This window comes from Coregonus lavaretus, assembly GCF_964263955.1.
Source record: "Coregonus lavaretus genome assembly, contig: HAP1_SCAFFOLD_1201, whole genome shotgun sequence".
Taxonomy (NCBI): Eukaryota; Metazoa; Chordata; class Actinopteri; order Salmoniformes; family Salmonidae; genus Coregonus; species Coregonus lavaretus.
This window is the reverse complement of record NW_028156305.1, coordinates 39,020-60,843: the sequence shown is the minus strand read 5'-3', so window position 1 is coordinate 60,843 and position 21,824 is coordinate 39,020. Positions and strand designations below refer to the sequence as shown.

At 43.0% G+C, this 21,824-nt stretch overlaps 1 protein-coding gene across 1 annotated transcript; it reads left to right on the top strand.

Annotated features, from left to right (window-relative positions):
- The first annotated feature begins 6,843 nt into the window (after positions 1 to 6,843).
- Positions 6,844 to 21,449, top strand: LOC311126475 (tripartite motif-containing protein 16-like). The gene is made up of 6 exons (XM_084200481.1): positions 6,844 to 7,511; positions 7,922 to 8,008; positions 18,889 to 19,122; positions 19,299 to 19,458; positions 19,584 to 19,643; positions 19,880 to 21,449. The coding sequence occupies exons 1-6, from the start codon at positions 6,915 to 6,917 to the stop codon at positions 20,398 to 20,400; spliced, it is 1,659 nt and encodes a 552-aa protein (XP_084056607.1). The 5' UTR covers positions 6,844 to 6,914; the 3' UTR covers positions 20,401 to 21,449.
- Positions 21,450 to 21,824: the final 375 nt, after the last annotated feature.

The following is a 21,824-nucleotide window of genomic DNA, read 5'->3' as shown; positions in this document are numbered from 1 at the left end:
TCTGGCCTCTTACTGTGAGACTCACCTCCAACCTCACTATGAATCTCCTGCTTTGAAGAAGCACCAGCTGGTCAAAGCCACCCTACAGCTATAGGACCAGCTTTAACATTGCAGATATATTGGGGCTTCTATCTGTGGAATTGTCTGCATCATTTCCAATCCCCCATATATATGTTTTGTAAATATTATTTTAAATATATTTTCCTTCTTTATTATTTTCCCCTAACCCTACCACCCCTCCTAAACTAATGGACAAACAATACTTAGGCTTCCACTTCCAGCTCATAAATGTACATACTACATACATTTCCCAGACACTACATTTTACATTAGTTATCTTTTGTTTGTTTTTAGTCCCCGCCTTCAGCTACCCGAAGCCCCTCCCATCTATCTCTGAAGACCATCCAGTTTTGTCACGGTTTCGGCCGAGGCTGCCCCTCCTCCTTGTTCGGGCAGGCTTCGGCGGTCGTCGTCCCCGGAGTACTAGCTGCCACCGTTCGATGTTTCATGTTTGTTTGGTTTTGTCTGTTTTTACACCTGTCCCTTGTTAGTGTTTGATTGTGTTCCCTATTTAAGTTTCGTAATTGGGTCAGGTGTTATGTGTGATTGTTTATTGTCAGCTGTGTTCTTGTTGATGGGGTTTTCGCTCCTAGTGTGTTTTTGCGAGTTCGCACTGCGTGCGCCTTTTCTTATTTTACGCACTGTTGTGTGTGTGCGTTTTGTCGCTCTTGCCTCCCGGTTGGGTTGGCTATTTCTCCTGTTTGGAGTTGTTTTTGACTACTAAAGACTGTTGACGAACACCTTTGTGCCTGCGCTTGATTCCCTGCACCACATCCACACTCAGCGTTCTGACAAGTTTTGATTTCTAGCTGCCATACAGTGCATTCGGAAAGTATTCAGACCCTTTGACTTTTTCAACATTTTATTACGTTACAGCCTTATTCTAAAATTGATTAAATAAAACATTTTCCTCATCACTCTACCCACAATACCACATAATGACAAAGCGAAAACAGGTTTTTATTTTTACACACTTATTGAAAATACAAGACAGAAATACCTTATTTACATAAGTATTCAGACCCTTTGCTATGAGACTCAAAATTGAGCTCAGGTGCATCCTGTTTCCATTGATCATCCTTGAGATGTTTCTACAACTTGATTGGAGTCCACCTGTAGTAAATTCAATTGATTGGACATGATTTGTAAAGGCACACAGCTGTCTATATAAGGTCCCACAGTTGACAGTGCATGTCAGAGCAAAAACCAAGCCATGAGGGTGAAGGAATTGTCCGTAGAGCCCTGAGACAGGATTGTGTTGAGGCACAGATCTGGGGAAGGGTCCCAAAACATTTCTGCAACATTGAAGGTCCCCAAGATCACAATGGCCTCCATCATTCTTAAATGGAAGAAGTTTGTAACCACCAAGACCCTTCCTAGAGCTGGCCGCCTGGCCAAACTGAGCATCGGGGGAGAAGGGCCTTGGTCAGGGAAGTGACCAAGAACCCGATGGTAACTCTGACAGAGCTCCAGAGTTCCTCTGTGGAGATGGGAGAAACTTCCAGAAGGACAACCACCTCTGCAGCACTCCACCAATTAGGCCTTTATGGTAGAGTGGCCAGACGGAAGCCACTCCTCAGTAAAAGACACATGACAGCCCGCTTGGAGTTTGCCAAAAGGATCCTAAAGTACTCTCAGACCATGAGAAAGAAGATTCTCTGGTCTGATGAAACCAAGATTGAACTCTTTGGCCTGAATGCCAAGCGTCACGTCTGTAGAAAAAATGGCACCATCCCTATGGTGAAGCATGGTGGTGGCAGCATCAGGCTTTGGGGATGTTTTTCAGAGGCACGGACTGGGAGAATAGCCAGGATCGAGGGAAAAATGAACAGAGCAAAGTACAGAGAGATCCTTGATGAAAACCTGCTTCAGAGCGCTCAGGATCTCAGACTGGGGCGAAGGTTCAACTTCCAACAAGACAACAACCCTAAGCACACAGCCAAGACGCAGGAGTGGCTTCGGGACAAGTCTCTGAATGTCCTTGAGTGGTCCAGCCAGATCCTGGAGTTGAACCCGATCGACCATCTCTGGAGAGACCTGAAAATAGCTGTGCAGCACTGATAGCAACAACAACCACCGCAGAAAAGTTGGCTGTGTTTACAGACAGACAGACGTACAGACAGACAGACAGAGGTTGTTTACTATGACTGGATGAAGGGATACAGTGTTGAAGGCTTCCTTTAGGTCTCCTGGTCTCTTGGGATTTAAACAGTGAATACAGTGAGATAGTCCTAACCATTCAATCAATGTACAGAACAAACAGTCATCATTAACACTATACAGAGTGGAGCCTATGGATATAATATATTATCAAAGAATATAATACAACATAATTTTATGAATAGAAAATAATAAATGTTTTGACATGAAAGCACAGCCAGATGTTTTGAATTGACAGTGTGTCTCTATACCTCAGTCTCTGAAGACACCCAGCAATGGTTAGGATTATTAGAGAAGCTTTTCCTGCTGAAAGGCAGTTTCATTTCATCTGGTTGCAGAAAACAATTAATTGGATATGTTCATAACCCCGTCCACCTATAAGATGTGGGGGGTTTCTGTCTGACTAAGAAGAGATACAAAGAACTCTGATTATAAAACGTCTTCTCTTTTTAGTCCTAGATATGGCTAGGGTTAGGGTTACTGCTGAATGTAGTAACTCTAACCCTGACCCTAGGCCTAACAGTAATAACCACACTGTAATGTAAAGTATTACCTCATTCTCAATGATCAGTCAATACATACAGTATTCATTTAAACTACAGTATATTGTATCAATATCAAACCCCCCCATTACAACCACTTATGAATTATTATAGACACTTATAATCAGTGTTATAACACATAAGTGTATTATAAGGCATTATGAAGCTTGTTATAATAATTATAATATGTACTTCATAGGAACTGTTACCCTTTATATATTCTAACAACTCATATTTGTTAGATTTATTTCAAATGAAGGGCCCTAACCTAGAAACTAAAATATTTGTCTCCCTCTCCACGTTGAACGCAGTTCTCTCTCTATCCCTCCCTCCCTCCCTCCCTCTAACCTCACCTATCTGGCAGATCCAGAAAGTCCTCGCCCTCCCAAAAACTCACTTATGTGGAAACGAAACTGATCTGAGTCTCTGTGTCGTCTGTCTGTGTGAGAGTGAACAACCGTCCAAATGGCTCAGCAGGGAGTTCTGCTGGACCAGGACCAGTTCTGTTGTTCTGTCTGTCTGGATCTACTGAAGGAGCCAGTCACTACTGCCTGTGGACACAGTTACTGTAGGCGCTGTATTGAGGGCTGCTGGGATCAGGATGTTCTGAAAGGTGTCTATAGCTGTCCTCAGTGCAGAGAGACCTTCACTCCAAGGCCTAATCTGAGGAAAAATAACATGTTGGCTGAAGTGGTGGAGAAGATCTAGAAGACATAGACATATCATTACATACAGTATTGAACACCATATAGAAGACATAGACATATCATTACATACAGTATAGAACACCATATAGAAGACATAGACATATCATTACATACAGTATAGAACACCATATAGAAGACATAGACATATCATTACATACAGTATAGAACACCATCTAGAAGACATAGACATATCATTACATACAGTATAGAACACCATCTAGAAGACATAGACATATCATTACATACAGTATAGAACACCATCTAGAAGACATAGACATATCATTACATACAGTATAGAACACCATCTAGAAGACATAGACATATCATTACATAGAGTATAGAACACCATATAGAAGACATAGACATATCATTACATAGAGTATAGAACACCATATAGAAGACATAGACATATCATTACATACAGTATAGAACACCATCTAGAAGACATAGACATATCATTACATACAGTATAGAACACCATCTAGAAGACATAGACATATAATTACATACAGTATAGAACACCATATAGAAGACATATACATATCATTACATACAGTATAGAACACCATCTAGAAGACATAGACATATCATTACATACAGTATAGAACACCATATAGAAGACATAGACATATCATTACATACAGTATAGAACACCATATAGAAGACATAGACATATCATTACATACAGTATAGAACACCATCTAGAAGACAGACATATCATTACATACAGTATAGAACACCATCTAGAAGACATAGACATATCATTACATACAGTATAGAACACCATATAGAAGACATAGACATATCATTACATACAGTATAGAATACCATCTAGAAGACATAGACATATCATTACATACAGTATAGAACACCATCTAGAATACATAGACATATCATTACATACAGTATAGAACACCATGTAGAAGACATAGACATATCATTACATACAGTATAGAACACCATATAGAAGACATAGACATATCATTACATACAGTATAGAACACCATCTAGAAGACATAGACATATCATTACATACAGTATAGAACACCATGTAGAAGACATAGACATATCATTACATACAGTATAGAACACCATATAGAAGACATAGACATATCATTACATATAGTATAGAACACCATCTAGAAGACATAGACATATCATTACATACAGTATAGAACACCATCTAGAAGACATAGACATATCATTACATACAGTATAGAACACCATCTAGAAGACATAGACATATCATTACATACAGTATAGAACACCATATAGAATACATAGACATATCATTACATACAGTATAGAACACCATCTAGAATACATAGACATATCATTACATACAGTATAGAACACCATGTAGAAGACATAGACATATCATTACATACAGTATAGAACACAATATAGAAGACATAGACATATCATTACATATAGTATAGAACACCATCTAGAAGACATAGACATATCATTACATACAGTATAGAACACCATCTAGAAGACATAGACATATCATTACATACAGTATAGAACACCATCTAGAAGACATAGACATATCATTACATACAGTATAGAACACCATCTAGAAGACATAGACATATCATTACATACAGTATAGAACACCATATAGACGGCATAGACATATCATTACATACAGTATAGAACACCATATAGAAGACATAGACATATCATTACATACAGTATAGAACACCATCTAGAAGACATAGACATATCATTACATACAGTATAGAACACCATATAGAAGACATAGACCTATCATTACATACAGTATAGAACACCATATAGAAGACATAGACATATCATTACATACAGTATAGAACACCATCTAGAAGACATAGACATATCATTACATACAGTATAGAACACCATATAGAAGACATAGACATATCATTACATACAGTATAGAACACCATATAGAAGACATAGACATATCATTACATACAGTATAGAACACCATATAGAAGACATAGACATATCATTACATACAGTATAGAACACCATATAGAAGACATAGACATATCATTACATACAGTATAGAACACCATCTAGAAGACATAGACATATCATTACATACAGTATAGAACACCATCTAGAAGACAGACATATCATTACATAGAGTATAGAACACCATATAGAAGACATAGACATATCATTACATACAGTATAGAACACCATATAGAAGACATAGACATATCATTACATACAGTATAGAACACCATATAGAAGACATAGACATATCATTACATACAGTATAGAACACCATCTAGAAGACATAGACATATCATTACATAGAGTATAGAACACCATATAGAAGACATAGACATATCATTACATACAGTATAGAACACCATCTAGAAGACATAAACATATCATTACATACAGTATAGAACACCATCTAGAAGACAGACATATCATTACATAGAGTATAGAACACCATATAGAAGACATAGACATATCATTACATACAGTATAGAACACCATATAGAAGACATAGACATATCATTACATACAGTATAGAACACCATATAGAAGACATAGACATATCATTACATAGAGTATAGAACACCATATAGAAGACATAGACATATCATTACATACAGTATAGAACACCATATAGAAGACATATACATATCATTACATAGAGTATATCATAGATGACATGTATAAATCCTTCCTTTATATTTCCTGTACCACTTTCCATTCCAGTAGCCTTATTACTGGCTAGGGTTACTGCTGCTAGTACAGTGGAAGAATGAGGCATCACAGTACTTTTACACCACTGGACTAACAGGAATAATTACACACCAATAAACACACTGTAATGTAAAGTGTTATATCATTCTCAATGATCAGTCAATACATACGGTACATTACATACATTTCTTATAGTTAGTGTCATAGCACAAGTTTAAGGCATTACAAAATTAATTAAAAGCATTATACATATGTACTTCATAGAAACTGTTACCCTTTACATATTCTAACCACTCTATTTAATGTATTCCATATTAAGGGCCCTAACCTAGGAACACAACTCTTTGTCTCTATTAACATTGTGGACAGTTCTCTCTCTCTCTCTCTCTCTCTCTCTCTCTCTCTCTCACTCTCCCTCTCCCTCTCCCTCTCCCTCTCCCTCTCCCTCTCCCTCTCCCTCTCCCTCTCCCTCTCCCTCTCCTCTCTCTCTCTCTCTCTCTCTCTCTCTCTCTCTCTCTCTCTCTCTCTCTCTCTCTCTCTCTCTCTCTCTCTCTCTCTCTCTCTCTCTCTCTCTCTCTCTCTCACACTCTCCCTCTAACCCCTCCCTCCCTCTAACCCCACCCCTCTGGCATAACCAGGAAGTCCCTCCCCTCCCACAAACTCTCTTCTGTGGAAACGAAACTGATCTGAGTCTCTGTGTCGTCTGTCTGTGTGAGAGTGAACAACCGTCCAAATGGCTCAGCAGGGAGTTCTGCTGGACCAGGACCAGTTCTGTTGTTCTGTCTGTCTGGATCTACTGAAGGAGCCGGTGGCTATTCCCTGTGGACACAGTTACTGTAGAAGCTGTATTGAGGGCTGCTGGGATCAGGATGTTCTGAAAGGGGTCTATAGCTGTCCTCAGTGCAGAGAGACCTTCACTCCAAGGCCTAATCTGAGGAAAAATAACATGTTGGCTGAGTTGGTAGAGAAACTGAAGAAGACAGGACTCCAGGCTGCTCCCCCTCCTGCTCTGTGTTATGCTGGACCTGGAGATGTGGCGTGTGATTTCTGCACTGGGACCAGAAAGCAGAAAGCCCTCATGTCCTGTCTGGCGTGTCTGGCCTCTTACTGTGAGACTCACCTCCAATCTCACTATGAATTTCCTGCTTTGAAGAAGCACAAGCTGGTCAAAGCCACCGCACAACTACAGGAGAAGATCTGCTCTCATCATGACAAACTGCTGGAGGTTTACTGTCGTACCGATCAGCAGTGTATCTGTCTGCTGTGTGTGATGGATGAACATAAAGGCCATGATACAGTGTCAGCTGCAGCAGAGAGGACTGAGAAACAGGTAATACCAGAACTACTTGTTGGTGACTGTCTGATAAACAAATAATTAAAGATACAGTAGGAACTAAGGCTGTTTGAATATGAGATCATTCAAATGATATCGATCCACGGCAGAACAAATATGAACACAAACCTTGATTATATAGATATGCTAACCCAGATTCTCCAAATGTATCACCATTTTCTAAAGTCAAACACCATTGTAATTTGTTAAACACCCAATCAGCTCCCCTGTTTTGTGCACTGTTAAAACTATAATCATTCACATAACAATATAATAATATAATTTCACACAGACACTTCCTCAACATTTTAATCCCTATCTTCTATGGGCCCTATGTCCCATTACTATACTATTGATCTAGTGGACAAATAAAGCTTGATAGCTCATTGAAGAGTGATTCTCCACAGAGGCAGCTGGGGATGAGTCAGCAGAAGGTCCAGGAGAGATTCCAGGAGAGAGAGAAGGAGCTCAAACAGGCTGTGGAGTCTCTCAAGGTGAGTATTGTTGACCAGAGGAGACACACCATTTCACATCTCTCCTCCAGTCAGAGAGAGAGAGAGAGGGGCCCCTATCCAATCCCACTGTTGGGAACAGGCTGTCTGGACCCCTGTCAGAGAATAGACTGCTTAATGTAACCGGCGGGATATGAACCCTGGTCTACTGAGGGAGAAACCAACATCTTGACCGTTACACCAAGAGGACATTCCCTATTGGGCTGAGGGCCGACACTGATTTTGAAGTCGAAGGCGGGGCCACCTCATCACATAACCATGAGTAACCATGACCGACTCATGTCCCCTATACATTTACATGGAGCTCTCTCTCTCTCTCTCAATTCAATTGAATTCAAATAGCTTCATTGGCATGGGAAACATATGTTTACATTGCCACAGCAAGTGAAAAGGATAATAAACAAAAGTGAAATAAACCACCAGAAATGAACAGTAAACATTGCACTCACAAAATGTTCAAAGGAATAGAGACATTTCAAATGTTATAATTCAAGTGCAAACAGAGTGAGCCATTCGCCAGACTGAGTTCTGGAGGTGAAATGGAAATGAATGAGGGAGAGTTAAGTGAGGTAGAAGGTGTGGTGAAGAGCTCAGAACCAGAGCCTGGCATCAATGGACATGATAAAGAAGAATCTGGTGCAGTAGGAGATACATTGTAGGAGAACGTGGATCCATACCTTTTGGCAGATCCATTTGTGGTTTCAGGGTGGGTGGGAAAGGAGTTGGGTGCAGTTGAATCAGTGAAGGTAACCTGTAGTGGACTTGTGATATTTGTTTGTGTTTCTTCTGACCAGAGGGAGTGGGCGCTCCGTGTCACGCAACTTGGGTCAAGATCTGTTTCTTGCTTTGCTCTTAGGAACAGGGCACCATTGAAAGGAGTGATTTCTGGGGTAGCGTTAAGTGTGGAGGTGGAGCAATTCAAGTTTAAGCTTCCTGGTGTTTGTGATGCCCGCCGTTTGGTGCAACACAGACCTGGTGGTGAGCGTGGTGAAACAGAGGAGTCACTGTCAGTCCTTTTGAGTTTTGAGTCTTTACCCAACAAAGTCATGGTAGGATATATCAGTTATCCTGTTAGAGCTTTTGTGGCGAATCCACTGCTTTGTTTCAGGTGCAACGTTTATGGTCAGCAGTTTGTAGGAGGGAGATCCAAGATGTGGGAAGTGTGCAGGAGGGCATGGGAGAGAGGATTGTGTAGTTTCGGTGGATAATGTTGTGTGTGTCAACTGTTGGGATGCCCATGTTGCTGGGGATCTGAAGTGTCCGGTGCGAGAGAGGCAGGTTGAGGTGGCTAGAGTCAGAGTAGTGCAGAAGGTGTCGTATGCTGAGGCAGTGAAGGAAGTAGAGGAGGATGGGTCATGGGTGAGAGATCCTGAGAGGATCCCTGTGAGTAGTAGATCTGTGCCAGCACAGAGGGATAGGCCAACGAGTGATATATGCTTTAGTAAAGTTAGTTTCTTAGCGTTCATAGCAATGGTTATCAACTGTACAGCAGAAATGGAATGTAAATCACAGAAAATAGATGTTGTGGTGGCAGCTGCAGAGAAGTATTTGGGCATCCAAGATTAGACTTCAGAAGAGTTACAGGGTGTGTTGAGTGGGGGTGTCCCGTCCTCCCAGGCCGATGGCATGGTGCAGGAGCAGATAGGGTCAAAGTAGTGGAATGGGGTAGTGGGTATTTAATGAGTGTAGGGTTAGTTGGAAGGTTTTTAATTAAATGTTCCTTTCCCCTTTTCCCATTTTGTATCACAAAGTAAAATAGAGTTATATTATAGTCCAGTTGGGGGCGGTAATGCAACATATTGGATGCCAACCGCCGTTAAACTCCAAAGAAGAAGAAACGTTACATTATGGCAATGTACAGTGTCTCTGCCTCTCTCATTCCATCACTTTTGCAGTAGTAGGTTGAGTAGAAAATTGTACATTGATCTCGTCATTACATCTGGTTGGCAAGCATGTGAATGGTTTGTGTCTGGAAGGTACGGTCGATGAAACGGTGGAGCATGTGTTGTTATATTGTTGTAAGTATGTTGAAGAGACGGAAAGATTGAAGTGTAGGGTCATTGAGGTTGGACGGGGTTGGGGGGGTTTGGAAGGGATTTTGGGGATGGGGGAGGGTCTATTAGAAGTTAGTAGGGCTCTTCTTTATTTTCTCAGAAGTACTGAGTTAGGTAGGAGGATTTAGAAATGTTGGAAACCGTGATTGACCACACACTCCAGCACAGTAGGTGGCAGCATGCACCTTTAACGTTGGTTTGTGGACCGCCATTATATCATAGAAGAAGAAGTTGTTGCTGTGAGAGATTTGTGGTTCGTGAGGAGGGCTACTATTCTTTTTTCTTTTGGTTCTTGCGTATTTTCTGAATGTATTTTCTGATGGTGGTGGGTTTGTTTATTGGTTTCCACTGTTTATCGTTTAGAGTTGAGGGGGGAGTAGGGGTAGTTTGTTAGGGCGGCGTGATGGCCTCAACCGAGTGGAGAAGAAACGCTGTCGCTTCGGGTCCGTTCCGGAGAAAGGTGTGGAGGAAGTTTTGCTCATGGTCGGCGAACAGGTTGGAGCGGAACATCTGCACTCTGCATCCAGAATGAACAAGGCGGTGGTTGTGTTAATGAAAAAGGTTTGTCTTGTTGTGAGTGGGATTTTTGTGAGGGGTGTGTTGGTGCAGATGTCGCCTCTTTCGATAAGAGTTGTGGTGGCTAATCTGCCTCCGTTTATTACGTACGAACAGACCCCAAGTAGTTGGTTAATTTTGGTAAATTTTAAAATAAAGTGGTTTTCGTGTGCTCTCGGCTGGGTGCCAAGCGGAATTCGTTAAACATGTCTCTTTTCATAGACAAGTGTTTGTTTCTTAACAAACTTCAAGGTTACACAGGGGAGGGGTGGAACACAGGGTTTGCTAGCACAGATAGTTTTGGGTGTTTCTAGTGTGGGGATGTAGGACATAATGCTAATGCAGACAAGCGCGACCAGCCGGCAGCGGGGGCTAGGACTAGGCTGGACACAATACATTTTTAACACCTTTTTCTGATAAAACTACTTAATTACATCCGCCATGGAGCCCAGTTTCATAATATTACCATATGTCCCAGATGCTTGCCGTAGTTTAGAAATAATAGGACATGTTTCACCCTGCCAGCTCCTATTAGTTGTTTTGAGCTCTGTGGCACCAACTCGCCTAATGAAAGTTCTATTCCCAGCCCATTGTTCTGCGTCACAATGCCAGCTTCACTATTGTTGGTAATGAGACCAGCCCGTATGAACATTGTAGCTTTACCTCAGGTAACTTATTATTAACAAGGTTATGACTACTAGGTGAGCAAACTCACTGTTCACCTGGGTACACATTGTGGTGACCCACAGTGCTACATATGGTTGGGGCATAGCAATCAAACATTTAACATTTTCTGGTCACGGTTAATCATATTTTCTTTCAGAAAAAGGTGTATAACCTAAACAAAACGCATATCCGTCCTCTTTTTCAAGATGTGGCCGATTTTAAACAGCCAGAATAATTTTTTTAAATTAAGAAATAACCTTTTTAAAAATGTTTTTACATTTATTGTTTCTATATTACTGCTGGGTAATTTGATATGCATCGAAATCTGTAAGTTCATAGGCATTGAATTGAGCGAATGCTGCGCAGGTTCACTGAGTTGTAAACTAAATGGATAGGTGTAGCTCATTGATTTATAGATCTGACACAGTTGCTACCTCAGATAATGAGCCTAGCAAGTGTCGTGAATGAGGTATGTAGTACCCACAGAAGGCCACAGGGAGGAGCAAGAGAGCTATAAACCTATTCATTTTTTTTTGCTTTAAATACCCTAAACCTAACAATCAATTAATCAAATGTGTTTATAAAGTCCTTTTTACATCAGCAGATGTCACAAAGTGCTATACAGAAACTCTAACCCTACTTATAACCTATTTTAGCCTTAACTCTAAACCCTAATTCTAGGGTAGGGTAGCCTAGAACACGTTTAGAAACTATTTTAGTAATAATTTTATGTTAGTAAATACCATTATAGTACTAAATAGCATTTATTGTTATTTTTTAAATAAAACCTATGTAACCTTTATTAGTCATTTTATTATATGTATTATTGCAAGGCAGAACACTTGATAAACAACACATTTGTTTTATTTTTTAAATGTGGGGTGAACTGGGTGTGACCTAGTAACCTCTATGTGAAAGTCCAGCAATTGACATGTCATAGGTGGGGCAGGTTTGAGACTGATCTCCAGAATTAATAAGAAAACTACACTTTATTTCTCAGCTGCCTCACCAATGTCTTTACGTGAATTACTAACTTTTAATTGCTAAATGTTTCCAATAGATGGCTGCATAAAACCACAAAGCATCAGTTATAGGCTACTAGCATAAAATAGCATGCAACCAAAGACTATGTCCTATGATTTTCTAAAAAGGTCACTCATTACTTTACAGTTAGCTATATATCTCGTATTAGGCCTGTGTTGCTTTTGGGAGAGCAACAAAATATTAACTCTAGCAGGTATTGAACCCCGGCCAAATAATCACTAGTCAGATGCGCTAACCTCAACCCAAGTAAACATGCATTATGACATCATCTTAATATCTCATATATTCCAGCCCACCAATAAATCATGCAACCATCGCGGTTAGAAAATGTACCTCAACATGCTCCTCCCTTGTGCTAGAAGGCAGAGTGCTCGCTGCCGCTGACGGCTCAAGCTTTTTGCGGGGCTTGTTGAGTTGGCTACTTGTTCGAGAAGGCAGAGTGGCTCTGTGCTGGTTGATGAATTTGACAATGAATGTACTAGAAAAATACATTTTTGTCGACCAGAGGTGACTGAATTAATGTTCGCGCTTTTTGATAATCGTTATAGTAATGAGGTATAATTTTAAAACATTAGCATAAAAACAGGTAATAATAAACATGAATCATCATTATATTACTTCACAGTAATGTGTTTTCAGTCCTTCCTCTTGCGTTAGCAGTGTGGAAAGGGACAGTAAAAAGCTCAGGCAGGAGTTTTCCTGTGAGGTGGAGTGGTGGTGTATCCAGGGAGAGAACTAAACTAATCTTCTGAAATGTCATTTATGCTGCAATCTATTGGAATTATTAAGCAACTGCAGTAGTACTGAATAAAGTGTATATCCTTACTAAGTGTATCCTTACTAAAGTAGTAATTGCTCAAAATTGCTAAATATAAAATGTTCTAGTTCATTTGATCACTTACAACCATAAAATAACAATTCATAGCATAACAAACAATGAAACGGACATAAACCAAAAACACCATACATTTAGTTAATTATCTAAAAAAATAATATATATATTTAGATGGGTGACATTATCTGCCAAAGTAACACCCCCTTAACATATAAACAGACACTGGACACACACTGAAAATGAGCTTTTTTATATATAAATCTGGTAGCTCTCAAAAGAGCCTTTGCTTTGCTGAGCAGTTAGTTTTCAGGAGTGTGCTGCCTGCCTGCCTTCAGAGGAGTCTGTCGGGGAATAATGTAAAGTTAATAAGTTATTGCCACGCTTTCACAGAGGCCTAGTTTACATTTACATGTGAGTCATTTAGCAGACGCTCTTATTCAGAACGACTAGGGTTAAGTGCATAAATCTGTACAAGGGTACATCGACAGTTTTCTCACCTAGTCGGCTCGGGGATTCGAACCAGCCACCTTTCGATTACTGCCCAACGCTCTTAACCACTAGATTAAGAGCGTCTGCTAAATGACTCACATGTAAATGTAAACTAAATGTAAACAATCCACAAAAAGGCAAATGGTCGTAGATAAATGGTAAGCTGGTTAAATAAAAGACTGCTCTTAGAACTTTCAGACTGCCATTGTTTTGGGGAAATATGGACATGTCTGTCTATTTCACCAATTATGTCAAATATATGTATTAATTTTAATGGTTTGAAGTTCTACATCATTTTAATCAAGATAACCTATTATTTCTAATGATGTAAGTTTGGGCAGCGTATTGCTGGTAGTTAAAACGTCCCCAAAACAACATGTACTCCTACATGTACAATACTTAATGAGCTCTGAGGTCGTCCCATTGTTTCCTTTAGGGGAAATATAGTTATGTCTCTTTATTTCACAAAATATCTCACAATGGTATATTTCAAGTCAGACTCCATTTTAATCAGGATAATCTCCTCTTTCTAATGACATCAGGTTGGGCACTGTACTCTGCTGTCATCGATCGCTAGACCAGAAATAGTCAGAAGTTTAAAAAAAATCCTACTTCCTGGTAATGCAGATATAAGCACACTTGGCACCATTGAGGTGTGGATGTTTACTTTCTACACCAGTTGTTATTTATTACTTATTTTTTTCTGTTTCGTCCTAAGAACAGATTGTAGTGGTAAAATAAAAAGGTAGACATTTTTTGGTGCCATTTAGGGAAAATTGAATTCTAAGGAACATTCCAGTCAGAAGAGGCTCAGTGATGGTTCGCTTCAAATCATTTACTTTGGCCTCAGGCTAGTGTTCCAGCTCAGCCAATGCTCTTTGGCCGTTTTACAGCCTTAAGTGCATTTTGACTTGTTCTGTTGTCCAGCCTACTAGGACTCAGGGGGCAGAGGCTGGGAGGAGAGTAGAGCAGGGTCAAGTGGTGGTCAAGTGGTGGTGGTACCAGGAAGGAGGAGAGTAGAGCAGGGTCAAGTGGTGGTGGTACCAGGAAGGAGGAGAGTAGAGCAGGGTCAAGTGGTGATGGTACCAGGAAGGAGGAGAGTAGAGCAGGGTCAAGTGGTGGTGGTACCAGGAAGGAGGAGAGTAGAGCAGGGTCAAGTGGTGGTGGTACCAGGAAGGAGGAGAGTAGAGCAGGGTCAAGTGGTGGTGGTACCAGGAAGGAGGAGAGTAGTGCAGGGTCAAGTGGTGGTGGTACCAGGAAGGAGGAGAGTAGAGCAGGGTCAAGTGGTGGTGGTACCAGGAAGGAGGAGAGTAGAGCAGGGTCAAGTGGTGGTGGTACCAGGAAGGAGGAGTGTAGAGCAGGGTCAAGTGGTGGTGGTACCAGGAAGGAGGAGAGTAGAGCAGGGTCAAGTGGTGGTGGTACCAGGAAGGAGGAGAGTAGAGCAGGGTCAAGTGGTGGTGGTACCAGGAGGGAGGAGAGTAGAGCAGGGTCAAGTGGTGGTGGTACCAGGAGGGAGGAGAGTAGAGCAGGGTCAAGTGGTGGTGCGCAGGCTGTGGAGAAAGCGGTTGTGGGGAGGGTTGCAGCTGGGCTACATGAGCTGAGGCAGGTTTCTATAGTAACAGAGACTCCGGTGGGCGAAGGGTTGGTGGGCTCATCCCAGGAAATATTGCCTGTCATTGGGGAAGAGGCACTGATCAGGGGGGAAGTGCAGGGGGGCAGAGACTGGGGAGGAGGAGGACGGTACCGTGCCAATGGAGGAGGAGGAAGAGGAAGAGGGGGGGAGGTGAGTCTGCGGGAGCGGAGGACAAGGCGGTCTCGTTTTCAGACGGCTCATTGGATCCAGAGCTGACAGACAGACAGGCTGAGGGCCCAGTATATACGCTGAGAGAACTTTCTAGGTTCCTGATGGTGGGGAGGGTTGCAGCTGGGCTACATGAGCTGAGGCAGGTTTCTGTAGTAACAGAGACTCCGGTGGGCGAAGGCTTGGTGGGCTCATCCCAGGAAATATTGCCTGTCATTGGGGAAGAGGCACTGATCAGGGGGGAAGTGCAGGGGGGAAGAGACTGGGGAGGAGGAGGACGGTACCGTGCCAATGGAGGAGGAGGAAGAGGAAGAGGGGGGGAGGTGAGTCTGCGGGAGCGGAGGACAATGAGGTCTCGTTTTCAGACGGCTCATTGGATCCAGAGCTGACAGACAGTCAGGCTGAGGGCCCAGTATATACGCTGAGAGAACTTTCTAGGTTCCTGATGGAGACTAAAGGGGAAAAAGAAGGTTCTGCTGGAGTCTTATTTGATTGATCCTGGAAGGTTTGTAAGGTCAGTACAACACGTGATGAAGAATGAGGGGTTTAGTGTCCTCTCACCCAGGAAGCGGTATAGGCTGAGAAAATGGGTCATGGGTTCTTAAGGGCATGTCTTCAGAATCTGCTTAAATTGATGTTTTTTTCTGGCATGGCGGCTTTATGGGCTTCTCTACTGGTTTCTGATTGTGGTGATTTCCCTCCCACCTGTTATGGAGATTTCACGGTTAGACTTCCTTAACATGAACGGCGGCAGAGACTGGGGGAATATGTCAAACAAAAACATTTAAACGTGATTTTTTAGCAAGAGACACACAGTGATGTGATTAATGAAGTGTATTGGGGGTCTGGTGGAAGGGGGCGCAGGTGCTGAGCCATGGCACAAATCTTAGTGCAGGGGTAGCAAAAGAGGTGTGTAAGGGTAGGTTGTTAGTGGTTAGAGCCAAAATCAGTGACCTTGTCTTTGCTTTCCAAAATGTGTCTGCACCTAGTACAGGGCTCAGTTCTCTGTTTCACCAGGGCCCAGGCAGGTGTCCTATTGGAAATTCCATGTAAAGCTCTTCCAAGATGTCACTTTTTGCTCAAGCTTCCAAGGCTTTTGGGAGAGGTGGGGACAGCAGAAGGGGGAGTAACTTCTGTTGTGGGGGAGAGGAGGGAGCCTGATGGGTGGGTAACTTCTGTTGTGGGGAGATGAGGGAGCCTGATGGGTGGGTAACTTCTGTTGTGGGGAGATGAGGGAGCCTGATGGGTGGGTAACTTCTGTTGTGGGGAGATGAGGGAGCCTGATGGGTGGGTAACTTCTGTTGTGGGGGAGAGGAGGGAGCCTGATGGGTGGGTAACTTCTGTTGTGGGGGAGAGGAGGGAGCCTGATGGGTGGGTAACTTCTGTTGTGGGGAGATGAGGGAGCCTGATGGGTAGGTAACTTCTGTTGTGGGGAGATGAGGGAGCCTGATGGGTGGGTAACTTCTGTTGTGGGGAGATGAGGGAGCCTGATGGGTGGGTAACTTCTGTTGTGGGGGAGAGGAGGGAGCCTGATGGGTGGGTAACTTCTGTTGTGGGGGAGAGGAGGGAGCCTGATGGGTGGGTAACTTCTGTTGTGGGGAGATGAGGGAGCCTGATGGGTGGGTAACTTCTGTTGTGGGGAGATGAGGGAGCCTGATGGGTGGGTAACTTCTGTTGTGGGGAGATGAGGGAGCCTGATGGGTGGGTAACTTCTGTTGTGGGGAGATGAGGGAGCCTGATGGGTGGGTAACTTCTGTTGTGGGGAGATGAGGGAGCCTGATGGGTGGGTAACTTCTGTTGTGGGGAGATGAGGGAGCCTGATGGGTGGGTAACTTCTGTTGTGGGGAGATGAGGGAGCCTGATGGGTGGGTAACTTCTGTTTCAGGGAGATGAGGGAGCCTGATTGGTGGGTAACTTCTGTTGTGAGGAGATGAGGCTGTGGAGTTGTACTCTGATTTATAGAGGGCAGAACTCTGTGATCCTGGGTGTTCTCAGGTTCTTCTCACAGACCTTTCCAAACTCTCTCTGTCACAGAGAAATCAAATTGACATTTCCCTGGCCTTTCACAAACTCTCAGCTGCTGTCTCTCAGACGGTCTGCCTGTGGATTTTTATAAAAAGTTCTGGGGAATTATTTTACAGGATGTGTGTTGTGTGAGTGCGTCGGGGTGGGGGAGCTGTCGCTAAGCTGTAGACCGCCGGCTTTGACTCTCCTGCCCAAAATAGGGATTTGAGCGACTTAAAGAACTGGAGGCCTGTGGCATTGCTCTGTTTGGACTATAAGGTCTTTGCCAAGGTCCTCGTTAACAGACTGAAGTCCCACCTGGACTCTATTGTACACAAGGACCAAACGTACTGTGTACCAGGACGTTTGGTGGCTCCTCTCCCAGGTGTCATACAGAGGGAGGGTTCTGATCATCAACAACTTGGCGGCATCCTCCCTATGGCATAAATTGGCCAGTGATTTCTTTCCGGTTTGGGCATCACTGGCTGAGGGCGGCAGTGCTGTACCTGCCTGTCCAGGAGGGGGGACAAGGCCTGGTGGACATGGAGAGCAGGGTGGCAGCGTTCTGACTCAAAGCAGCGCAGAGGATTCTGTACCGTACGGAGGTGGGCTGGAGGGAACCAGCATGTGCTCTGTTGAGGAGGGCTGGTGGTTTGGGGCTGGATCAGCAGCTCTTCATCATGCGGCCGGAGAGACTCAATACAGCAGGGGTCTCTGATTTCTATGCTGCAGTACTGAGGGCTGGAGCAGCCTGAGGAGGGGCCACCACCGTTTCCACCACTGCAAGTGACAGCAGAGACTGGGGACTGGCAGGAGAGTCTGGAGGACTTACTGACTTTTAACACTCTGAGCTTAGTGGGAGTGAAGGGGCATCAGTGGCAGGGGGTTGTGGGGGCTGAGAGCATGGCAGGGTATAGGTGGAGGGGCTCTATAAGCTCCCAGTGCTGGAAAGGTCAGGGGTCGTCCAGTGGAGGGTATTACATGGAGCCCTGGACACCAATAGCTGGTTGGCTCGGGTTGACCTGGGAGTTGGGGAGGGGTGTCCGTTTTCTGCAATGACAGACTGTTCATCATGTTTTTTCTGTGTTGCCAGGGTAATGCCATTACTGTTGACGCCTTAGGGTTGAGTTTGAGTTGTACAAAATGATCAACAGTGTGGAGATGTTTCAGGAGGTATGGGGGCTCAGGGGGGCTGTCTGTACGGCTGGAGAGGAGGGGTTGGATGGACGGTTGGAATGTGGTGCTTGTTGGTGTATTGTACTGTGGTGTTGGGTACTGGATAATGTGATTGTGTGGAGGTTGTGGTGGCACGCAATGTGCTTTTAGGAGGGGGGTTAGTGTAATGAGGAAGGCTCAATAAAGTAAGACAAGTCAGTCTGTCTCTCTCTCTCTCTCTCTCTCTCTCTCTTAACAGCGCTCTGCACAGGCAGCAGTGGAGGACAGTGATAAGATCTTTACTGAGCTGATCCGCTCCATTGAGAGAAGGCGCTCTGAGGTGAAGGAGCTGATCAGAGCCCAAGAGAAGGCTCAAGTGAGTCAAGCTGAAGGACTCCTGGAGCAACTGGAGCAGGAGATAGCTGAGCTGAGGAAGAGAAGCACTGAGCTGGAGCAGCTCTCACACACAGAGGATCACATCCATTTCCTCCAGGTAACTCAACTGCCTTGATACATGTGATATGAAATTAAAACTCTCAATCATTTGGTTCTGTTCTCTCTCTCTCTCTCTCTCTCCAGAGTTATCAGTCTCTCTCTCTCCCTCTCTCTCTCTCCCTCTCTCTCTCTCTCTCTCTCTCTCTCTCCCTCTCTCTCTCTCTCTCTCTCCAGAGTTATCAGTCTCTCTCCAGTACCAGTGTATCTTCAGACTTACCCAGCATCGTTGTCCGTCCTCTTCAGTACTTTGGAGATGTGAGTAAGACTGTGTCTGAACTGAGAGAGAAACTAGAAGACGTCCTTAAAGGAGAATGGACCAAGATCTCCACTACAGGTGGGTTGAAAATAATAAGAACACCAACTTTAGACCATTGAAAGTTCCCTACTAGTCATATACATGTGGAATATGGTATGATGATAACATTCCCTCTCTCTGTGAATGTGTTTGTGTGTCTGTAGTGAATATAGTGGATGTTGTACTGCCTCCAGAGCCCAAGACCAGAGAACAGTTCTTACAATGTGAGTCTCTTTATTCTGAAGTAACTAACAGTCTCTTTTTACTGACACTCCTAACAATCCCTCTAGAAATATATAGCAATAGTAGATCTAATCAAAGACTGGGTATCTATCTGACTCCTCATATTTCTCTGATTTGATCTCTGCTGTGCTCTAATCAAAGACAGGGTAGATACAGTATCTGACTTAACTTATTGTTCTAACTCCCCTCATTGGTCTCTGCTCTGCTCTTCTCCCAGATTCCTGTCAGCTCACACTGGACCCAAACACAGCATACACACTCCTCTCTCTGTCTGAAGGGAACAGAAAGGTGACCTATACAGGCCAAGTCCAACCATATCCTGTTCATCCAGACAGATTCACTAACTACTTGATGGTTCTGTGTAGAGAGGGTCTGTCTGGACGCTGTTACTGGGAGGTGGAGTGGAGTGGGTGGTGTGATACAGCAGTCTCATATAAAGACATCAGCAGAACAGGGACAGATGGTGCATTTGGATACAATAACAAGTCCTGGAGTTTAGTGTGCTATAGTGGTGGTTGTTGTTTCAGACACAATAATGTTGAGACTAAAGTATCAGGCCCTCAGTCCTCCAGAGTAGGAGTGTACCTGGATCACAGGGCAGGTACTCTGTCCTTCTACAGTGTCTCTGACACAATGACCCTCCTCCACAGAGTCCAGACCACATTCACTCAGCCCCTCTATCCTGGTTTTTTTTTCAATTGTATGTGCACTGGTACTGCTGAGCTGGTTAATCTGTAGTAGAGTCCACATAGATACTAGTCATGCTGGTGTAGTCTATAGCTGAGCTGGTTAAACTGTAGTAGGGTCCACATAGATACTAGTCATGCTGGTGTAGTCTATAGCTGAGCTGGTTAAACTGTAGTAGGGTCCACATAGATACTAGTCATGCTGGTGTAGTCTATAGCTGAGCTGGTTAAACTGTAGTAGGGTCCACATAGATACTAGTCATGCTGGTGTAGTCTATAGCTGAGCTGGTTAAACTGTAGTAGGGTCCACATATATACTAGTCATGCTGGTGTAGTCTATAGCTGAGCTGGTTAAACTGTAGTAGGGTCCACATAGATACTAGTCATGCTGGTGTAGTCTATAGCTGAGCTGGTTAAACTGTAGTAGGGTCCACATAGATACTAGTCATGCTGGTGGTGATGGTCCCCAGATGTGATGATTCATTCTGCTCTGTTTTTATGTACAATGATTTGATTGATTTGATCTTCAGAAGATGTTATGAATTACAATTCAATGCATTCATATTATTTGTAAGTGCAACGTTGTAATCTTATACATTTACATTAATCATGATGTATGCTGTTAATGTATGTTGGTTGTCATTCAGAACCATTGAAATGTTTTCTCAATTGGTTCTCTGTCTCAATGTAATTTTCCTCAGTATCATGGAACAGGTAGTGTTACTTACTTGCTAATTGAACTATATGGGCCGGTTTCCCGGACACAGATGAAGCCTAGTCCTAGACTAAAAAGCATGTTCAATGGAGATGTCCGGGAAACCGGCCCTAAGTTTGGTATAATTTATTCTCAAATACTGCTCAGTCAAGCAACATTAAACCTGTCCAGCAGTTGGTGCTATTAACCAAACAATAAAAACAGAAGATATCTTGACTTGCCACTCAGTATATCAGTAATGTTCAGAATTGTACTTTAATATCATTGGAGATTGATGGTCTTTTTAATCCACTACCCAGAGTCAGGAACAGATGACGTTAGGTCTGCTACTGTTCAGTTATTAAATATGATTCATGGTGATGGGAAATAAAAAATCATCTAGTAGTAGTTTTCCTTTGCTATTTATTCCAAGGTGTGTCTTTAACTTGTAAATGGATTGTGTTGAAGCTGGCATGTGGTGTGGATGATAGAATAGAGTGAATAGAGGAGAGAAGAGAGGAGGAGAGGAGAACATCATATAGAAGACAGATAAGATAGAGAGAGAATTCATACCCAGGGGAGTTACTGGCTCTGGCCCAAATGACACCCTGTTCCCTACGTAGTGCACTAGGCTTCTTCTGACCAGATCTGAAGTAGTGCACTACATAGGGAATAGGGTGGAGATTTGCTCACTGTCATTAGAATGAAGATTTCCATACAGGAGTTACTGTTTCTGTCCCAAATCTCTCCCTGTTCCCTACGTAGTGCACTAGGCTTCTTCT

Excerpts from the sequence above, each read along its gene's own strand:
- LOC311126475 (XM_084200481.1), top strand. The coding sequence starts at position 6,915 with ATGGCTCAGCAGGGAGTTCTGCTGGACCAGGACCAGTTCTGTTGTTCT. Across the intron at positions 8,009-18,888 it reads AGGCTGTGGAGTCTCTCAAG|CGCTCTGCACAGGCAGCAGT; the intron begins GTGAGTATTGTT and ends CTCTCTTAACAG. Across the intron at positions 19,459-19,583 it reads GACCAAGATCTCCACTACAG|TGAATATAGTGGATGTTGTA; the intron begins GTGGGTTGAAAA and ends GTGTGTCTGTAG.